This window comes from Amblyomma maculatum, chromosome 1 (assembly GCF_055883805.1).
Source record: "Amblyomma maculatum isolate TAMU_Amacu chromosome 1, ASM5588380v1, whole genome shotgun sequence".
Taxonomy (NCBI): Eukaryota; Metazoa; Arthropoda; class Arachnida; order Ixodida; family Ixodidae; genus Amblyomma; species Amblyomma maculatum.
Genome location: NC_139344.1, coordinates 200,295,856 through 200,316,587, shown reverse-complemented (window position 1 = coordinate 200,316,587; position 20,732 = coordinate 200,295,856). Strand labels below are relative to the sequence as shown.

At 45.4% G+C, this 20,732-nt stretch overlaps 2 protein-coding genes across 8 annotated transcripts in view; one reads left to right on the top strand and one right to left on the bottom strand.

Annotated features, from left to right (window-relative positions):
- LOC146205356 (transcription initiation factor TFIID subunit 4-like) overlaps positions 1–1,901 on the bottom strand; it is a 90,804-nt gene extending 88,903 nt beyond the window's left edge. For all 6 annotated transcript variants that reach the window (XM_084590014.1, XM_084590016.1, XM_084590018.1 and 3 more), the window contains exon 1: positions 807–1,901. In XM_084590014.1, coding sequence (XP_084446140.1) covers positions 807–1,886 — 1,080 coding nt within the window. In that variant the 5' untranslated portion in view covers positions 1,887–1,901. The remainder of the gene's footprint in view (positions 1–806) is intronic.
- A 259-nt stretch (positions 1,902–2,160) lies between these two features.
- On the top strand, positions 2,161–20,207 carry LOC146205355 (protein LSM14 homolog B-like). Of its 2 annotated transcripts, none has more exons than XM_084590012.1 (7): positions 2,161–2,410; positions 4,874–5,049; positions 12,067–12,238; positions 14,511–14,972; positions 17,504–17,639; positions 17,923–18,118; positions 19,681–20,207. In XM_084590012.1, exons 1-7 carry the CDS (start codon positions 2,290–2,292, stop codon positions 19,750–19,752), a joined length of 1,335 nt encoding a protein of 444 aa, XP_084446138.1. In that variant the 5' UTR covers positions 2,161–2,289; the 3' UTR covers positions 19,753–20,207. The 2 variants fall into 2 exon arrangements, with proteins under 2 accessions (XP_084446138.1, XP_084446139.1); XM_084590013.1 differs by lacking the exon at positions 2,161–2,410 and adding an exon at positions 2,544–2,640.
- The last annotated feature ends 525 nt before the right edge of the window (positions 20,208–20,732 follow it).

The following is a 20,732-nucleotide window of genomic DNA, read 5'->3' as shown; positions in this document are numbered from 1 at the left end:
TGACAATCGCTGCCACAATGCTTATATATGAATTCATTACTTTCAGCACCATCTGAAACAGTATTAAAACTGATAATGAGCAAAATGATGTTAGCAATATAAGAATAAAATAACACTGTTGTAGCATGTCCATCACTGTTCCAATAACCATTGTGACAATCGCTGCCACAGTGCTTATATATGAATTCATTACTTTCAGCACCATCTGAAACAGTATGTACTACAAAACCTGGAAAGATGAAAGTCAATCATTAATGCACATAACAGCTAGTGTTGTATGTAAAACCTACTACAAACAAGAACAACATGTAAACAATAAATCAGTGGCAAATGCAAACCTTCTAAGCATGCACTGACAACCAATCTTGGCTGTTGTGTGCTTGAAGAAGTTTCTGAAGCAACCAAAAGCATGTAAAACATGTTTTTGGCTGCTCATATGCAAACGTGTGTTACACTGACACAAGTACCTTAAAGAGATACAGCAATTTTTGCGCCCCAAAAGAATGCAGTGTACTGCAGCTCGCTTAATGTGTACAAACGCACGAACAGACTGTGTTCTTGCAACAACATAGCGTGAACCCGGGTTCACACGACAACGTGAACCTGCACAGGGCAAGGAGGTGCAGCGCAGCCGTCTTCCACTTGTAGGCGGAGGGGCCTGCTACTCAAATGTCGACAAGGGACTGCCCGTTGTCACAGATGACAGCCACAGCCTAAGCGCGCACAAGGCCATGCGGCCCCAGCCCCACTGGAGCGCCGGAGGCAATGCAGCTCTGTGTCGCTACTACGTACGCGAGACAACGTACCTGAACGGACGGAGCTCCTGGCCGGGCGGCCAACATCTGCGGGGCCAACCGCACAGGACTACCGATGACGACCCGGGGCGCCAGCGTTTTCTGACCGACTACGGTCGGCGCTCCGGGCCTGCCAGGGTTCACGTTGACGATCTGCACACCGGGCGGCAGGATACTCGGGCTGGACACAACCTGTGTGACCACGCTAACGGGTTGTGGGCCAGGCTTTGACGCCTGGATGACGCTCGCCGCCGGTGAAGAGCAACGCAGGAACTCCTGTCCAACCGAGGCCGCCGGCGGCTCCTGCTTGATGAGGATCTGCGGCTTGAACGCGGCCTTCGGATCTTTTGGATCGACCACGATGCGGGGCTTCGCAGGTTGGCTGATTATGAGAGGTGCCTGCTGCGAAGCCACGTTCGCCAGATTGTGGATAGCACTGAGGCCAGGAGTAGTGGCGGGCGTGTGCGGGCTGGTACGGATAGCTGTGCTTCCGTTCGGGACACCCTGGATTTTCACATTGCCCCGTTGCTGGATAACGGCATTGTTGACGGCAGCAAGATTGGCCGCATTAAAGTGACCTTGCGGCGAATACACAATCTTAATGTCCGAGTTACTGATTGGGCGCACAAGCGATGTGTTCAGCAGGGCCTGCTGCGCCGTGCCAGTAACTTGGTTTATGTAGCCACTAGCAGGGAGAGCGCCAGGCAAAGTCACCATCACAGTGTTGGTCGAACTGGCAGGAGAACTACTAACGCCAACAATGTGAGACGTGGTCGCGATCGTCTTTCCAAAGTTCGACACCACGATGCTTGGGCATGAATTCGCAAGCGCTGCAGCCACACCGTGTTTTTGTCCGTCGTGCGGCAGGCGCTGGAGACCGTCCGAAACTGGCACACTATTGACGTGATTCGTGGTTGCTGAACTGACGGTGAGTTCTTGGTTTGGAGCATGAATCCCAGATGATGAAAGTTGTGACTCTAAAGATCCTACTAATTCGCTTACTACTGACTCATCGACATCTGTGGTTAACATTTCCTCTAGAGATTTGGCTGACGCCATTTTCGAGTTACAACTGAAAAATAAAGTACGCATGCGTGTCCCCGCCGACGGGGAATTGTGGGTAAGCGGGCACTAATACTGCTATCAAGTGCTGCCAGTTGTAGCAAATATTTATTTGTATTGCATCGTAATAATACTTTTGAGTGCAAAACTTTGGTTATTATAATTTATTTTAAATTTTTGCATGCATTTACAGTTTTGTTTTTGCAAAGAATTTGACTTTTAATGCTATTATTTTGTCTTGATAAATCTTAGTATTAGGACGAGGCTACTTTGCATACCACTTTCGATGGTGGCGCCTCCTTGGCCGGTTGCGTAAAAACGGGTTCAGGTCCGCCATTTCCTCATCTCATGATTTGACTCGGGTTGAGTTGGTTAGGCCGGAGTAATCTGTTGTGATCCTGCTGGAGGCACGCAGTTCGTTCCCGAGTGCACAATGAGTACCGGTATACCATACTTAGGCAGCAAAATAAGCCTAATATCAAAGTCGGAGATTCGGTATGAAGGCATTCTGTACACTATCGATACCAAAGAGTCAACCGTTGCTTTGGCTAAAGGTCAGTATAAGCGTCTTGTCGAAGTGTTATGAACGTCTGTCGTTGTCCGCTTTTATGTGCGAAATATGCGTGAACCCTGCTTTCGAGCGCTCTGAATTGTCACGTGCCTGTTCAGTGAGTGCAGCGGGTGACACAGAAGGCACGGTAAATGTTGCGCCGTTCCGTCGGTCAGATGTTTCGGGCGCGGGAAGGAGTTGAGAAAGCCGAACAAAGGACTCTTCTGTTTTTAAGTACTTTATACCGTTGTTGGCGAAATACGCACAGAGGAGAAAACTGTGGAAGCTTCAGTTTTTTTGCGTTGTCACTTTAGGCTTACGAGTTTCTTGCGTTATCTCTAGTGGAACAGCAAATTTGCATAAGTGTAAAACATGTTGCACAATTGCCGGTGTAAATATTGCTTTGCGTGTCGTAAAGGCTTGGCGTAGCTTTGTGCCGGTTTTACTTTGTTGACCGCGTTAGTTCGCGTTTGTCTTTGGTCAACTTAAAAACTTGGACAAGACAGGTTCAGCCCCCTTTGTTGTCTTGCTGGAAACTGAACCGTATGAGCGACTCGTCGCTACCTTTGAGCCGTGCTCAAAAATGTAGTATTCGGTAATTTCCCCGGTTTATGCTGTCTTGAGGTCGACGCACTTTTGCTGGTTGTCTGTTTTCGTACTCGCTCGGTGCCTTCACTTTAATTGCCGAACGCCTGCTGAGTTTGCACGTGGTTGACGTCTCTGTTTAACGTAATAGTCGGGCTTGTTACTTTGTCAGCGGCTAACAATTCTGCCTTTGGATTAATATACTTCCGTGCCGTTGTTTTTGCTTTAATACTGCTTTCGACTTGCGAGCATGCCTTCCAGCTGTGTTCGTAGTTGTCGGTCCGAAGCCTCGTTGTTTTAAAGAACTGACTTTCATTTTACTTCAGCACTAGTCAGTTCATGTTAACCCAAATACATTTAATTTTTGCTTTGTATCTGTGCAGAGAGTTTCGGTTCATTTCTGTTTAACAGCATGTGTGCGCCTGACCTGCTAGCTGTTTTGTTGTCCGGCCAGTAAATATTCGTTTCTCTACGATGTTTCTTGGGACTGCTCTGCATTGAAAGGCAGTTATTGAGTGTTTTAGCTTAATTTCAACTGTTTCATTTCTGACAAGTGTTGGCATTAATAGCATTAATTGGTAATTTATTTATACCTTTAAATTTCTGCATATTAACTGCGCAGGTCTTCTGAATTGTTTGCTGAGCTCTAAAATCTTCCATTTTATGGCAAATTGGGCTTTGCATAGTATGGAGTTCGAAATAGACTGGAGTTATCGCATTATACAGGCAACTTATGCCTCTCTGTGGCAGTTGCGCATAGCATCTGGTTTGATCGTGTGGCAGTTTCCATGGATGCAAATGAGAAAGCATAAGTGCACTTCATGTGTGAAAAATCCATGTTGAAGAATGCAAAGTGCTTCATATTATCTGTCTTCCAATACGGTGTCCCTGAAATGAATCTGCTGCACAGTAAACAAGTGGTAAATGAGACATGCAGCATAAACTTTGAACGTCTGTTCTACATAGTCGATTGTGTTGGCTCTTTGCATCAGTTTGAACAGGAAATTGGACATTCGATTATACAATATTTGCTTTCTGAATGATCATTAGCTAAGCTTTGAATTGGGGGAACTTGGTGTTCTCTAAATTTGGTGACTGGAACCCAAAAAATTTATTTTGGTGTGCTGCTTACTATACATTTAGTACAATGAAACGTGCACTGCACTATCGTGCTTCAGCTTGACACTGCGAGCATGTGGCTACAACGCTTTGTAGACACATGGGGATGTTATGAAAATGAAGTGGAAAGGATGCCACAGCTTCGGCAGTAAGCTGCATCTCCCATGTCTTGCCAACACGATCAGAAACCATCTTGTCTGCACAAAACTTTTATGTGCGAAACAGTACTGTGTATGGAATGCAGGCTGCTGCACCGCCAAACTTGTTTCATCGCAGACTCTGTATGCAATGTGACAAGACCAGTTGTGCCTTGAATTGTAACACAGGCATCGCCGCGTAAGGGCTTGTACTGTTATGTTAAGCGAGACTACATGGAGCACTTCGCACTGCCCAGAACATTTGACACAGGGGAGAATGCTGGCATCTGGAGGAGCAAAATTATTTCCCTTTCGTTTGCAAGTGAAGTGCTGTACCTGGCAGCCCCACTTTGCTTCAGGGAAGTCCTGTGGCCATGCTGCTGGGCATTGCAAGTCATGTTGAACACAATTGTACCTTTGCTTTGGATGCAGCACAGTGAGCCCTGAATGCCTATTGCCAATGACTAAGCTCATGAGACCTTTCAAATCTTTATTAGCAATCTTGTCCTTCAAGCTTTGTCTTCATGGTGAATGCAGGCACTTGTAGTACTCATACCTTGCTAGCACTTGATATGGCATGTTTGTTGAAGGCACTAACACATTGCTTTCGTTTCTTTCTTCTTTAGTACGGTCCTTTGGCACTGAAGATCGCCCCACTGATCGCCCCGTAGCGCCCAGAGATGAAGTGTACGAGTATATTATCTTCAGGGCCCATGACATTAAAGACCTTCGTGTGTCCGAGCCTCCCAAGCCCCAGTCAACTTTGCCTGGAGGTCTCACTAATGACCCTGCCATTGTTCAAGTAAGTGCTGCTGGTCATGGTGTTGTGTACTGGTTCATCACATTGCAGTTACTGTGGCTACTTCTTGGTGGGAAGCCACTGAAAATGGCAGATTTACTGTGTTTAATTTGCATTAAGGGAATTTAGTTCGACACCTACCCATCAGTTTGCACCTCTACCATTGTAATTGTGAACTTCTTACTACCGTTGAAAGTAGAGCTAGTTGGTCAGACGACATGATGCACCACGCAGCAGAGTAGGCGACGAAACAGAGGCATACAATACATACACATAAACAAGGACAATGCTGCACTGACAACTGATCGAATCTAACACCAACATCCTCTTCCTTCTCCACTTCTAATGACACACACCACTTTCTCTTTGACGGTCCTCCCAATGATCTAAAAAGTTTTTCTTTCTTCGACAGAACAGAAGGAATGCTAACGCAGTATTCATCAGCTAAAGATATCTCCAAAGCTTCCAAGATCTCTCTTTATTTTGTCCTTGTTCTTTCTCAGAACTGCTACTTTAAGTTCTGTGAAAAAAGGTTGGTCTTCAACAAAGAATGCAGTCCTTGCAGTGTATCGCAGGGTTAGTCCCGAACTTATCCTATATTGTAGAGGCATGTTCTCTAATCCTATCATTTATGCATTTTCCAGTCTGGCCGATATAATTCTTGCCACAGGACAAGGGGATGTGATAAACAATCCTTTGGATGCACTCGGAGTATCTTGTTCGATGCGCCGTTTTGCATCTCAATAGATTGTCATTCCCATTTACACGCGCACACATACTTCTAGCTTTGTCGGGTGCCGTAGGAATTATATGAATGCCATACTTCCCAATCTTCATGTTGTGGGTGAAGCCATGGATATGGCGTTCATATAAATCCTACGCCTCCCAACAATACTCTGAGTGCATCCAAGGGATTGTTTATCACATCCCCTTGTCCTGTGGCAAGAATTATATCGGCCAGACTGGAAGATGCATAAACGATAGGGTTAGAAAACATGCCTCTACGATATTGGATAAGTCCGGGACTAACCTTGCGATACACTGCACTCTCCGTTCAACAGCACTTAATAAAGTAGCAGTTTTGAGAAAGAACAAAGGCAGATTAACGAGAGATTTTAGAAGATATTTTTAGCTGGTGAAGGCTGCGTTAGCATGCCTTCTGTTCTCCTGTCGTAGAGACTTTTTAGATCATTAGGAGCACCGTCGAAGCAGTGGTGTGTCCTTAGAAGTGGAGAAGGAAGAGGATGTTGGTGTTAAATTTGATCAGTTGTCAGTGCAGCATTGTCCTTGTTATGTGTATTGTGTGCCTCTCCTGTGTTTCGTCGCCTGTGAACTTCATATTTGCCAGTTCTTTCTTTTTATAGAAGCACAGTTGTTTTTGCATAGTCTTGTATTTCTCAAGTGTACAAGGACTGCTGTTCATGAATTTTGTGCAGCAGCCCTTATATGTGGCTTTCAGCTGAGTCTCAATGTGTCCAGTATGATAGACCACTTCTTATGGTATTGCCTTCTCTATGTGCATTCAAGTCGGCATTCCCACAGCTATTTTACCATGCTTGTGCATGTGGTGCTTACTGACCGGTTGTTTATTTTAATCTGATAGTTAAAGGGCTGGAAACTTTGTCGTCAGTGTTGTGCAACGACATGTGCATGCTTCTGGCAGGCGACATGGTCTGGCAGGAATCGGAATGTGGGTTGTGACATCGCGAGATCGCAACTTTGACAGCTTTTGTAAAGTGGCATGGGACACATAGGCAGGTTCATATAACGAAAGCAAGGCTTTATATTTAGTTCGGGTAATGTTGCCACAGAGTGGTAGCTCAAGGCTGTACGGTGTGGTGTGTACCAGACCATGTGTACGACGTCACAGCCTTCACTCAGTGGCTAGAACCAAAGCTGAAACTGCACAAAGAAAAAATTATAAATTCTTTGCTGGTTTAAAAACATTGCTCATGGTGGTTCGTATACATTAGTCTCTTACACTACTCCAATCAAAAAGTGGCAAACTTTGGCATCTTCTTTCATGTTGATTTCGTTAGTCTGATTTGAAGAGCTGACCAGTAGTGGGATAGCACCCATGTGATTGTTCATTGTAAATCTAAGGCAAGGTTAAAGGGGCCAGGACATGCTATTTATCAGAACTAAGTACAACAAGCGGAACAGTTGGTGCTCCATCACTCGTCGCTCCACTATTTTGGGGCTAACTTCATTGGCATCTGAGACCACCAGCCTGACTAAAACCACTGTGGGGCAAACACCTCTCCCAGATCCCTCCCAATAAATCCCTCCATTCATAACCAGGGTTTCTGACAATCGGGGACTGTCAGGGAAACCATCAGTAATTTCGTGAAGTCCTGGAAAGTGGCACGATATGTTCTGCTGTGCATTTTCATTTTGAGCTGGTGTGCATAAAGTATGTTATTCATGCTTTGTGTGTGTGTGCGCGCGCGCTGGCGAGGTGCGATATATTACTCGTACGTCCTGTGCAGTAACACAAGTAGGCGGCTCTCGCAGGTACCGGAATTGTGAAAGTCGTGGCTGCAGTGAATAGCAGCCTCCGGTTGCCTAGAGCTCATGATGGCATCGCCCTAATAGTGTATAGGGAACCCAAGCTCAAGTTCCGCCGCGCCGGTGTGGTGGCGAAATGTAAAACGATGGACGTTGCCGGAGCAGACGCTCCGCTAGCTTCCAGTGCACGTGCGGCGATAGAGTTGTGCCTGGAGGTTATTTGCCAATACAAAAACGCTTCCCCTGATGCAAAATGGAAGTACTAAGTAGCATTGTGTTGTGGGCAGCCACAATAGTAGGCAAAGCGCCAAAAGACAAGGCTCACAAGTAAAACTTTGCAGATTTGTTTGGAAGTGTCTCGGCAAGACCTGTTTTTTCCAACCGCATGACAGCGTTCTGATAAGACTAGTGTTCTTTGTGGAAACGAAAAGAGGCAATTTCCCCTTTTTTCGTAAACTCAGACATGTTGACAGTTGACAGACTGCTTGGAAAGGCATCAAAAGAGTACTATGGTTTAAAACCATGCAAAGTGAAGACTATAGAAGATTATCCTGCTCTTTGCTCCCCGCGTGTCTTGTTTTGTCGATTTTCTGTGCTCTCCCTGCTTTGTGCTCTGAAAGCAACCAAATCAACAGATGCGATGTCTTCGATCGACACTGATGTGTGAATGTGCCCTAAGTGTCCACAGCTGCCTTTTCATTTTTAAAATGACCAAGAAAATTGCAGATTTCCGCAAATTGGCCAATAAGTGAACTAATTATTATTATTAATAACGTAGATGTCAGAAGTGCAGTACAAAAGCGATCCTAGCTATGGCTTAATTGACGCTACGGAGCACATCATTCACGCCACAGGATTCAGGAGTACAAACCAAATATTATCATAAATGAAGCACAACCATTTAATAAGAACCGAATAAAACTCAATGTAGTACAAGCTTGAATTTCACCTGCCTTCAGAGCCAGTGAGCCGGTTATGTCGCGTGCAGCGCACGGAGCACACATGTGCTTATGAGATTGCTACCGTTCTTGCCTTTGAAGGAACACCTCTTTCGGACTATATACTTATTCTTGTACTGCAAGATTTGCTTTGGTAACATCGCAATAACAAAAAACCTGCAGATTGCATGCTACAGGCCAAAACGATAGTCAACGAGTGAGCCACTTTATTTCACAGTACTGATAATACTTAGCAGTTTTTAAACATATTATATACAATATAATTGCATAGCGGACTTACCTCGAAATGCACTTCCTACGTTCTTGCTAACGTAAGACTCGTTCACAATCAGTATTTGCTCATCGCAGTCCGTCGTCTGGTCTACAGTGCAGACGTTGGTAAAGTTTCCCGCCTATAATTAAGTATCCTTCATGGTAATACATGTCGGGTTGCTCAATCAAGACTGAATGCGGGTGGCATGTCTCGATGCGCCTGCGGGGGCGCATGCTCGTGCTAGAAAAAGCGCGCGGCGCATGCCGTGAAGGCAGCGAGCAGAGCCAGCGGCCTCGCAGTGCGTGCTTTTCTGAAATAGATGGCATCCGGATCATTGCGGCACGCAATGTCTGCACGTGAGCAGAAGCAAAAGAACGCAGAGGAAAAACGTGCACGGGAGCCTACGTGGTGCCTCTGCGTGTATCCCCAGTTTCTATTTTTCTGTCGGAGATGGTGCTCCCGGCAGGAGCAGCAGCGCCGCTCGACAGTGCTTTGGAAGCCTATACCCTCACGGAGAATAGTTGTAAAACCACTACTGTGCGCCAACCAATTTGCTCAAAGTTTTGAAAAATATGGTTGATCACTGGCTCTATTACAAGGAGTTACTTTCGCATGCAAGTAATTTGTTGCTAACATTTTAATGAACTGCTCCTTTAAAAGCTACATGCAGTGAAAGATCAGTTGTGTATATGGATGCAAGACTTCTTTTGCAAATACATTGCATAAATGTGGCACAGTGCTCCGCATACTTGTCTAATTCATGGGAGTTGGACACTGTGGTGTTAGTTGACAAATTGACCAGAAACTTGGTCAGGTTTGCATGGACTGTCATGGCGCTGAAACCTCTTATTCGAGCACTGGAGGCAGTGAGAAGTGATGTGAATGCGAAAGTACACCATTCCATCAATTTCGTGTGGATACCTGTAGAGCTGTGGCACCATTTGAAACTGACTTCGTCAGAGCAGTGGAAGCTTTCATGTTTCCTACTGCACTTGATATTAAGAATTTCAGTGCTGGCACAGTGGATGGTCTTGTATAGTTTGTGACCTTGTCTAGCATCTGCTTCCATGTCGTGTGTTTTGTAAAAGTTATTTCTAAAGGTTGGTTGGTTTGTAGGGTTTAACGTCCCAAAGGCTTTTTAGATACTTCATAAAGCAGGATATGGGAGAGGTCTTCACCCTGCAGTGGGTATAGTCCGGCTGCTGATGAATGCAGTTTTACTTGCTTACAGTTTTACTTTACTCGCTATTGAGTCTTTAAGCTTGGTTCAGGACTGGTATGCAGTCCATTAAAGGTGCAGTGTGCCACTTGTTCAATGCATTGAAGACATACTATATCATATACTATATGGCAAGTTTCCTGGTCTTTTCTTGACACTGTCTTTTGCATGCTCTGCTTGTGTTGAAAATGTACAGGCCACCAGGTTCTGCTGCTGTTAGCTCTGGAGGGCTTCGATAGAGTGAACTAGAAGAATGCTGCGAACGCCTATGCCACCTATGCATCGAAACTGAAGCCAAAAAAGAATTTCATCTGCTTGGAGCACTGCGATCGTTAGCCTTACTATGTTCCTTTTCAGAGTTTGATGGAAACTCCTGGCCAGTAGTGCAATGCAGTCTCAGAGCACTTGACTTTCACGCTCGAGACAGAGGTTCAGTTCTCAGCTGGTAGCATTGTTTCCATTTTTTTAGTTTAAACTTGTGCAGTGCAGTACTGCAGATAAGTAGCGCTGCATCACCGTGAAAACAGATAAATGACCCACATAATCACACGGGATTCATTTCTTAATGCACGTATGTTATCTTTTAAAATGCTGGCCTTTACTTGCAATGGCCTATAATCATTAGAGGTCTGTACCTTCAAAATATTGACTCAACCAAAAAGTGTAACGCATTCCAAGCTCAACACTGCATACAGTAAGTTCCTTTGTTCACTGCACTCGCTTCAAAAAAATTCAACACTGTTTTACCTTTTCTTCATGAACAGGCGAAGGTCAAAGGGATACCTTTCACTGGCTTCCGCTCCCTCAAAGTGGAGCAGAAATTATCTGCAAATGACAGGCAAGCTGCATAATTCATAACGAAAAAGAAAATACTTTATAGCTCCACTGTTGCTTTATTTTTCAAGTTTCACAAGTTGCAAGAGCAATAACCGGAAGCAGTTTGCAGATAACTTCTTCGAAATTGGTGCCTTGGCAGGGCCACATATTCTGGAGGTTACGTGAGGGCATGAGACACACCATGACCTGTCTGCAATACGGCACTGCACGATTTTAGACTATTTTAAAATTTGAAGCTTGTTACTAGCTGGGAATCGAACCATTGGCTTCTGCATGAAAGACAAATGCTCTGTCCACTGTACCTACCGCCCAGACATCGCTGCCTGTCTCTAAAGACACTGACTGAGGGCTAACAATCGCAGCGCTCCAAGCAGAAATGACTTCTGTTGGCTTCAATTTCAGGCTTGTTAATGAGGCTTTCTCCTCTTCTAGTTCACTCTAGCTTGGGTTATATAGCAGTGGCCTCTGCATGAGGCCCGAAGTGAACCCACTGGCCTACTTACCTAGAAGACTGCTTTGTCCGTTTCCTTTGTAGTATTTATAGCCATACTGCTGACATTGAACAGTGCCTACGTGGTAATGATTTCATCACTTGTGAAAGTTAGCTATGTAAGGTGACCCTTAGCAGCTGCAGTTTGTCAGCGCTGGTTACATGCAGTCGGAGTGCATTTTGTCGCCACCGTATTGCAAATGCCATGGAGAGGACAGTATGCTCTGCAAGGAATGTATATAGTTCTTCTAAATATTAGGTGGAACTGTTTATCATGTCATCGTGATGTCATCATGGTATACAAATTCATAAGGTGTAAGGAGGATGCCTTTTGGCCATTGCTGCATGTGAGGTTAAGCGGTGAGCTCATTAATATTGACTGCTGGATTAGACCGTTTTGGGACTCACAATTAACAAGCAATTTTGAGGGGCCCTGGAAAACTTTTCTTTACTTGCAATCTTCAAATCAAACAACCTTGGTGTGTGCCATATGCAACCCGTAGCTATTTAAATTCTTTGTACAATTGCATCAGGCATTATGCATAACGGCAATAATTTTAGTGCCAACTTTCGTTGAAAAGACTGTTACAAAATTTTTAAAAGGCATGGATGTGAAAAAGACAATAAATTCCTGAATATATGAAATGTGATGAGATGCCTCTTTTCATTCTTTTGAAAATTGGTTTGCTTGTGTTTCTTTTTGGTGCGAACTCTTTCAGGGCCATTTCATTCCTGTGTACGTTATTGCACGCAGCATTCAGCTACTCCTGTTGGTGCTGGAGCAGGCTTTTCTGCGCCTGCATACAACCAGGCACCTTCATCATATGGTCCTGTGGGAACTTTGCCGTCATATTCTATGGCTCCACAGTACTCGTCACAGCCTTCGCAGCCGCCAGCGGCAAGCCTAGGTGGATCCCAACAGTCCGGTGAGTCTTCAGTCAATGAACCTATTGCTCCGGAGCATATTTTCTAGCCCAGTCTCGATGCAACCTCTGTTAAGGGAATATGCGGGTCTTAAAATGGTCAAAAAGTAGATTCTGAGACTCATTTTTGGAACATTTATCATTTCGAGCACCTATATTCAAATTAACGCTGAATTCGTTCGGGAAATTCAAGTTTCTTTCAATGCATGACAGCAGCCACAAACTGCCACTCGGAAAATGAAATTTGTTAAATTTCCTTGTGCACTGCGGACGTTACACCTGGCCAGTCGCTGCCGTCGGCTTGGTTTTAATTTTTTTTTTCCTTGCGTGCACAATTTGCACCGTCCCAAAATGGCGTCGCTCAAGAGCAGTGGCTGCCAGTGTCTGTTTTCCGAAGGCCGTTTATGGTATCTGAATGGCTCTCAATGCATCATTCCATGTCTCCCATTGGCTGGCGTGAGCGGCGCATCTTTTTTCTTTGTTTTGTGTTTGCAGTCGTGGCTGCCACTTCCTGTGCGTCTGCATTTGTGCTGGTGTTTCTCGACGAATCGCTTGTGAAGAATTTTTCCTTACGATAAAGATGCCAGAAAACAATGTTGATTGTCACCATGCACGCAACAAGCCTATGAAAGCTGTGAGAAACCGGCATGGCCCAAACGCCAGGAGCCATATGGGCCTTGCTTTACAGTTAAACCTGGAAAGCGCATAAAAAACACACGAGCTCTTGCTGTTGTCCGTGTGTTTTTTATGCGCTTTTCAGGTTTAACATGTCTAACCAACTCGCCCAAACGCTGCCATTATTGCTTTACAGCCTGTGTCAGACTCGTCTGATGTGCCGGTAATATCAACCATGCTGCCTGATGACACTGCAGGCTCAAATTACAGCACCACTTGCATACTGGATCACGGTACACTTTGTGCTGATGCCGCTGTCGAGTACTATTCTACGGCGGAGCTGGCGCATTGTGTTGTGCAATCCGCAGTCCGTTCAGGCGGGAAAGTTGCCGACCCAATGAGTTCCACCTCCTTGGTTTCGGCGCGGAATGAAATTCCGATAGTTCCTGATCATGGACAGGGTTCAGCATTGCGCACGTGAAATGCAAAACCTGCGGAGAGGTCGCGAAGATGTGAGCTGCCACCCAACTGTTTCCTGTGGTGGGGATACTGGGCTTTCTTGGCTCCAGACCGCTAGTTCCCCCGGCAAACCATTTGTCTCAAAATAGTCTCTTCTGAAAACAACCCATAACTTCATAAAAAGATATTAGACATCTTCAGCGAGTTTTCTTTATTATTTTCTTGGGTGGAACAAGGGAGCTGTTTTTTTCCCGGTGAATAGTGGTAGACGTTAATGAGTGGTGTCAATTGGTAGAGGGTGACGTAATGTGTCCGAAAAAATTGTTAGGCTGATAAGTTAATTAGGCATTAGAGGCAAAAAATGTAAAAGTAAAGGCAAAAATGGTCTGATTAGCCAATGGCTTGGCGCCACATTTGCATGTATCAAATACTAAAATAAGTCAATTAAGGGGACTTCACGCAACCTGAAGTCGAGCCAAAAAAACAAATTTTTATCTTGCATACCATTGTGAGCTGCGGAACTATACTATTATAATGCGTAGGCCTTGGGAGCCATGAGGTAAAGCATGCGGCATGTAGGAAAAAAGTAAAACTGGCTACGAATATGGAAAGAAGGTGGCACAGTCTGCTGAGAAAGGGAAGTGCAGCTAGAAGTAGGGATGGGGAAAAATGGTCTCAACATTTGCAACACTAAGCACGAGGCAACGGGGGCATGTGCCGTTTTGCTACACATTTCTCTCCTATTGCCTCTCAAATAACACACCAGAGGTGCACAGCCATGAAATTCAGGTTCAGGGAGGTCTGTTTGACCTGTGCTGGTTTTGCCGGTTGCACCCTGGAGTTGATTCAAGCCTGCAGATGCCCAGACAAGTGTGACACCATAAACTCGCATGGTTGTCTGCCTGGACTGCACTCCTAATTAGAATTAGATTTTGCAGTATATACAGCACCCATCATAAGACTTGTTTTCGTGCTTGTCAGTCTCCTTACTTTCCGGTTGTGTGTTAGCTTCAAAAAAGAAAATTAAAGCAGCACAGGAGAATGTTGCTGAGTGTCTAGAATTATTTTCAAAATTGCGAATGTGCAGCTTGTGGGAAGAAATGAGTGGACTTCCCGGGAAACAAAAAAAAATCGAAGCCATATTTTTGATTTGCAAGTAGATGCCCGCAGTTCATTGGTGCTTTCTTGTACTCTTCTTCAGGTTCTCAGTCTGGAAGCACAACTCCAGCGCAGCGGAAGAGCCCCACAATGGATGCTGGGGTTCAAGTTTCAGTTCCCCCCACTGATAAACGACAGTCTCCTCGTGGTGGCTCGCAGCGCAGCCATGGGCAGCAGCAGGGTTCTGCAGGGCCTAGCAGGCAGCAGCAGCAGCAGCAGCAGCAGCAGCACCACCAGCAGCAGCATGGCCAGCAGCAGCACCACCAACAGAGCCTCCAACAGCAGCAGCAGCAGCAATCTCGTCAGGGAGGGGCACAGCAGCAACGGGGTCGCCGGGGTGGTGTCACTGGTGGCTCGTCTGGAGTGGCTAGCGGGCGACCTCGCCAGGGAGCATTTCGTGCTGCAAAACCAAAGGAGGCTCTCAAGTTTGACCGGGAATACGACTTCGAGCAGGCTAATGCAGAGTTTCAAGAGCTTGAGAACAAGCTTGCACAGACAAAGATTAGTAAGTGCGTTTTATATTTTACTGTCTTCCCCCTTTCCTCTCTGGCAGACTTGGGGGTATGCATGGGTTTTCTTTGTGCATTGCAGCTAATTTGTGAACGTGTGCAGTTTTGTATTTTTACATATCTGTGGTGATACCAGTCAGACATCCATAGCTATCACGACTGCAAAAAAATGTTCAAATTTATCTGGTCTTGCAATCCGTCCAACACGGGGAGATTGGCCCAAGCAAATCATAAGAACGCGCTTGGTTTGCGCTGGAATTGAGACCAGGCATTCCTTCATAATGTGTTCTGGAAATTACAGTGCTTCAGCTTGGTGGCGGATCTGATAGATGGCTCTAGGATTTGTCACAGGCGCTGTTGAAACATGCCGCGTCTGTATGCTTCCTGTCGCTGCACTTGCGTATCTACATCGCCGTAGAAATGTATCCCTCAAAATCTTTGTCTGCATCTTCGAGCTGCACTGAGCTGTCGTCTGTAGCCTGCCTCATCGCTGCAACTTTGTTTCGTTGAGCTCGCCTACTTCATACAGTTCACCTACCACGTTCCGCTGACTCCTTTCTATATGCGAAGATCCCCGTGGAGATGTTGCATTTTATGTTTGTGTTTTCTGTTGCTTCCTGTGGATGGAAGTTAGTATTACAATTAGAAAAAAGGTAAGAGATTTCAAGTGCAGTGTCCAGGGTCTGCACATAGCCGAACAGATGCTGAAGTGGGTGGTTCTGAATTAATCTGGGCCTCCTGGGGCTCTTGAATGTGCGCCTACATCGCACAGCATGCACATAATCTGCATGTTTCTTTGAATTAACCTAGCTCAGTGTTGTAGATGCAGAATCATGACAAAACGATAGTTCACTGCGCAGTGAACTTGGTATAGCTGTAAATGACTGAGGGTAAGTCTTGCAACATAAGAGTGAGCAATTTTTCCACCATGTAGCAAAGACCATGTAAATGCACACTGTGGAACAGGTACTTTAACTCTTTCCATACCACCCTGCCGGGGTGGCGCAGTGGTTACAGCGCTCGACTACTGTTCTTAGGACGCGGGATCGAATCCCGGCCTTGGCAGCAGCTTTTTGATTGAGGCGAAAAGCAAGGCGCCTGTGTGCTGTGTGATGTCAGTGCATGTTAAAGGACCCCAGGTGAAAAGGGTAGCTTTTTGGGCTTGTTGGTGCGTGAATATAGCGAGACTAGCGCAAAGCTTCTTCTCGTGTGTCCTGTCTGCTTTGTGCTACAGTCTCGCTATGACCCCAGGTGGTCGAAATTTCCAGAGTCCTCCAATACTGCGTCTCTCATAGCCAGAGTTGCTTTGGGACGTTAAACCCCACAAACCAATCTTTCCCTACTGTGGACAAAGTGACCATTTTCTGTAGGTTTCAGATTTTTTCTGTAAAAACTTTCTACAATTTTATACAATACACGGAAAGAAAGGTATTCTATTTTTAGGCATACATCTATAATATGAAGTAACAAGTTGACCAAAACTTGACAAAATGCACTTATAAATGAATTGATTTTTTTTTTTTTTTTTTTTTTTTTTTTGAGATGTACAAAATGCAGAGCATTATATTGGCCACTCCCTGTGAAAAAATAGTTCAGTATTGAATAGTGTTCTTGATGCATAATGAGCAATCAAGAAGGGCCGCTGCAGAGCGCCATGCCGAAACTGATGCCTGGTTCCCTTCTTGGTCAGAACGCCACTCCCTGTTTTGCGGGAGGAGATACCGTGCCCAAATGACGTTGACACCCTGGGAATGAGATAAATGACCTTAACACATCCACAGCAGGCAGGCAGACTCTGGTAAAACAGGTCAAAGTGTGGCCGCCGATGTTCCGGGCTGAATTCTGACGATCAAGCCTGGTTCACATGCAAGCGAAAACTCTAACGGTTTCTGCCGCAGCGACGCAAAAACCTGTTCTGAGCTGTTGCGGCGGCGAGAGCGACGTAGTTCCAACGCGTTGGAAATTTTTCGCTCTTGTCGCAACCGCTCGGTTAGCTCTATCGCTTGCATGTGAACCAGCCTTAAGGCAGCATCTTGAGTCACTGCTGCTAAGGTCAAAATCTGTCTTACACAGTGGGGAATCTTCAGATTTGCGAGGTTTCTAAGCACAAGTCGACACTGATGCCGCCATTCTTGCATGAGACTCCAACGCTGCCGCACCTGATGCTCAGAACGTATTCAAACATGGCTGCCTCGCGGGAAAAAACTGTAAACAGCGATAAAATCTAAGCTTCAGTTACTAGACTACACACAAGATGGTGTAGTGTGCTGTGAGTGACGCGGAAATGTTCAAAATTTGTGTGCGAAGTCATCGTTAGCGGGTGGTAGGGCCACTGCTGCTTGAATCCGGCCATGACATGAGCTCCAAGGGAGCTTTGCATTCTGACTCCAAACGGTTGCTGGAGTTCCAGGAGTCTGCATGCAGCAGACTCCTTCCACAATCTCTGTTTAGTTCTCGGTTTATTCAACTTTCTAAAATGTTTCGAAGGATCTGGGGAACAAGACCTTATTGTAGCTTTTATTTTCAGCCGATGAAAAGAAAGACGACTCCGGCACAGAAACGCAAGTGGGTGACAACCATGAAGACGATGACGTGGTGTATTACGACAAGAACAAATCTTTCTTCGACAACATTAGTTGCGAGGCCATTGAAAGAAGCAAAGGGTATGTGCATTAAATCTGCCTATGATTTTGGCACTGTAGCCACTTTTTGCATAAGTCGGCATCCTTGCATTCTCCCCTCCCTCACCTTTCCACGTGTTCTGGACACTGGGCTTAGGCAGACATTTGCAACGAAACTAATCCCTGTCTGGATACCAGATCGAACACTTGCACATATGTGAAAGTCAGCCTGCGGAGTCAAAATTGGGTAGTGTTTGAATTATGTCCATGTTTGCTCATCCTGAGTAGCACAGTGACTTCTATTGCCTTGCTTTCATTCGTGCAGTGTGCAGAGGATAGACTGGCGGCAAGAACGCAAGCTGAACCACGAAACTTTCGGCATTTCCGCAAACAACTGGATGAGGCGTAATGCATGGAGGGGCAGGGGTGGATTTTGGCGTGGAGGTCGAGGTGGCCAGCGTGGAGGTCAGCGTGGTGGACCAGGAGGAAATCGTGGAGGAGCCAGGCCACGCAATGGAGCGGTGAGTGCTAGGTGCTAGTGAGCCGAATAGCCACAGTAGTAGTGCTCGTGATCGATGTTTCAGTGCTATTTGCTTGCCTAATCAACCTCCCTAGCCCTTTTTTTAAATTTTGTTTACCGGAATCCTTGGTTTGTTGAGAGTGTGGGGCTGAGTAAAAAGACTGCCACTCGTTTCAGATGTTTCATAATTATAAACATAACATAAACATAAATATAAACATTTTCTTTCTCAAAGCGCAATAATGAACTCAAGTTCTGTGCACAGTTTCATTCGCTCTTACGGCCTGTTTTGGATATGTTCTAATTTTAAATTCCTGTGAGAATTGTATCGGATTCCACGTTATACCTAGTGGCACAGGCAGAGGCATATTTCCTATTACTTTTGGTTACTCTCCATAATACATATGTATCCCTCATGAGCATTCACATGCTGCTTCCAGTATGTGAAAACTGCATGCAGTTGGCTGGGCTACTTTTAAACCGCACTCACTACAAAAAAGGGGTTAACAAAGGTCTGCAATTTTGGAGCAGTTGACGTAAATTTATAAGGAAAACTGCCTATATTTCTGCAGTTCTTGGTCCCTTAGGATGACTGCTAGTTTTGAGTTGTAGCTTAATATGACACTGTCCGAATTAACCGTTGCCGAATTAACCGTAGACTTGCATGGGTGTTGGCCAGACCCGTGCTCCTAGTTAGAATTGCCATAAAATCCCGCATACAGTAAAGCCTCTTTAAAGTCACTGGGACCAGTGATCAGTTCACTGTAGCGGGGTTGTCTTGTGTACAACATGAACCTGCATATAATACGAAGTGTGATTTCGGGGTAGCAAAAAAAAACTGATGTTTTCATTCACGTGCGAAGCGCAGGAAGATCGCTAAAAGTATATATTTGCAGTTTCTCTGCGACACTTCTGTGCTCCGCGCTTTTGCATAACGCCATCCTGCGCCAAATAATGCATTTGTCATCATATGCCGGTGCTGGTTTGCTCCCCTTGTGTCAACATGCGGTTCTTAAGGAGGACACGGGTCTTGGAAACCGAAAAGTTTGCTTTTTGAAAACATCATTTTCGAAGTCTGCAGGGAAGGTTTGTTTCTAAGCCCTGTACTGAGGAGGCTCTTGGACTCCTGGAATACCTAAGCTCTGGAAGGGTGAGGGCGAGAATTCGTCTCCTGCGATATGCCAAATTGTACCAAATTGACAAGCATTGTACCACTCAACCGGATTTGCTTCGCAGCTCCAAACTGCGAAGCAAACCTGCTTGAGTGGTACAGTGCTTGTCAGAAACACGATGCACAAAGAAAATACTGTTACAGTGGAAATGTTTCATTACCAAGCTGCTGACTGAAATTCCTGGAGAACAAGCACTTCTCTGGTTTACCTAGTAGTACGTCCTAAGGAGCTTCTTGTTTGCACTGCTGCGTCGTCCCTACTTGTCATCTTCGTTTGTGCTGTTGTTCCCCGCACATATCCAGTATATTTGGGTCCTTTTGCTTTCATTGCTCGTGCACTCTTATCCTCTTATTAGAGCCTCTTGTGATCAGTGTACATTGTGTTGCTGCAGGTACCACGCGACGGCTGGTCATCAGTTCCGCGGACAGATGCAACCAGCAGTTCGGATGCCCCATGGCCGTAGCACGCACAATTTGGCCACTGCGCTGCCTTGCACAACTAAGACCACTGTACATAAGCGCACAGCATGGGCTGTGGAAGCAGGGTGCCGCTCGAGACATGGGTTACAGGGGCACTTTTGGCAGGGGCAACTGTTCATCGCAGTTGGGCAAAAAAAATTTCCGGTGCAATATGGTTAATTGCAGGGTACCTGAATTTTTTTTTGATAGTAAGAGTACCTTTGCTTTACCTTGTGCACCTTTCCAAACAAAATTTCTGCGATGTCCTTTCACGTGGTCTTCCTAAAATTGCCTTCTTTCATGTGTTGGCATCTAACAAAGCCCATTCATTAATATTAAAACATTTTCCTGTGTCTCCGCAACCAACGCACAGCTGGATATTATTTATTTTGTACTGTTCACCAGATAACAGTCTGCAGCACTGTGCCAGGCATTGTGCCATGGCTTTTTTTTTTTTTTTTTAATCCAAGGCCATAGTGCGCAGGCTTCTAAGCAATGTAGCCCTTTTGCATGCAGCCCCTTCATTGAGGACAAGATGTGGGGTAGTATGGTCAAAAAATAAAGTGGATTCTTCATAGAAAAAAAATCTCTTCCTGCAGTTCTGGTACCCAGGTACACACATGCTGTCCACTTACCTTGTGGTAACTATTAGCAGTGTTTGCAGCGAAGCTCATGTGCCTCATGCCTCACATTAAATGCAGTCTTCACTCTTTCGAGATGTGGGGGGGTGGGATAGGAAGACGTGGCATGAAAGCCTGGGACCATGCACGACAGCTGCAGACGTGTACGCGTAATGTCATTTGGGAGACTCCGCGTTTGGACACGGCGCTGCAGGTGCCACCAATGTGCCCGATCGCATTCAGACTTCCTTCAGGAACAGAAAAAACGGTGAAACACTTAACTGTTGCGCTTCTGATTTTGGCAAACTCCGCCTCAGTAGTGCCTAAATTATTTTTTTTTTTTCAATTACTAATAAAGTTATACA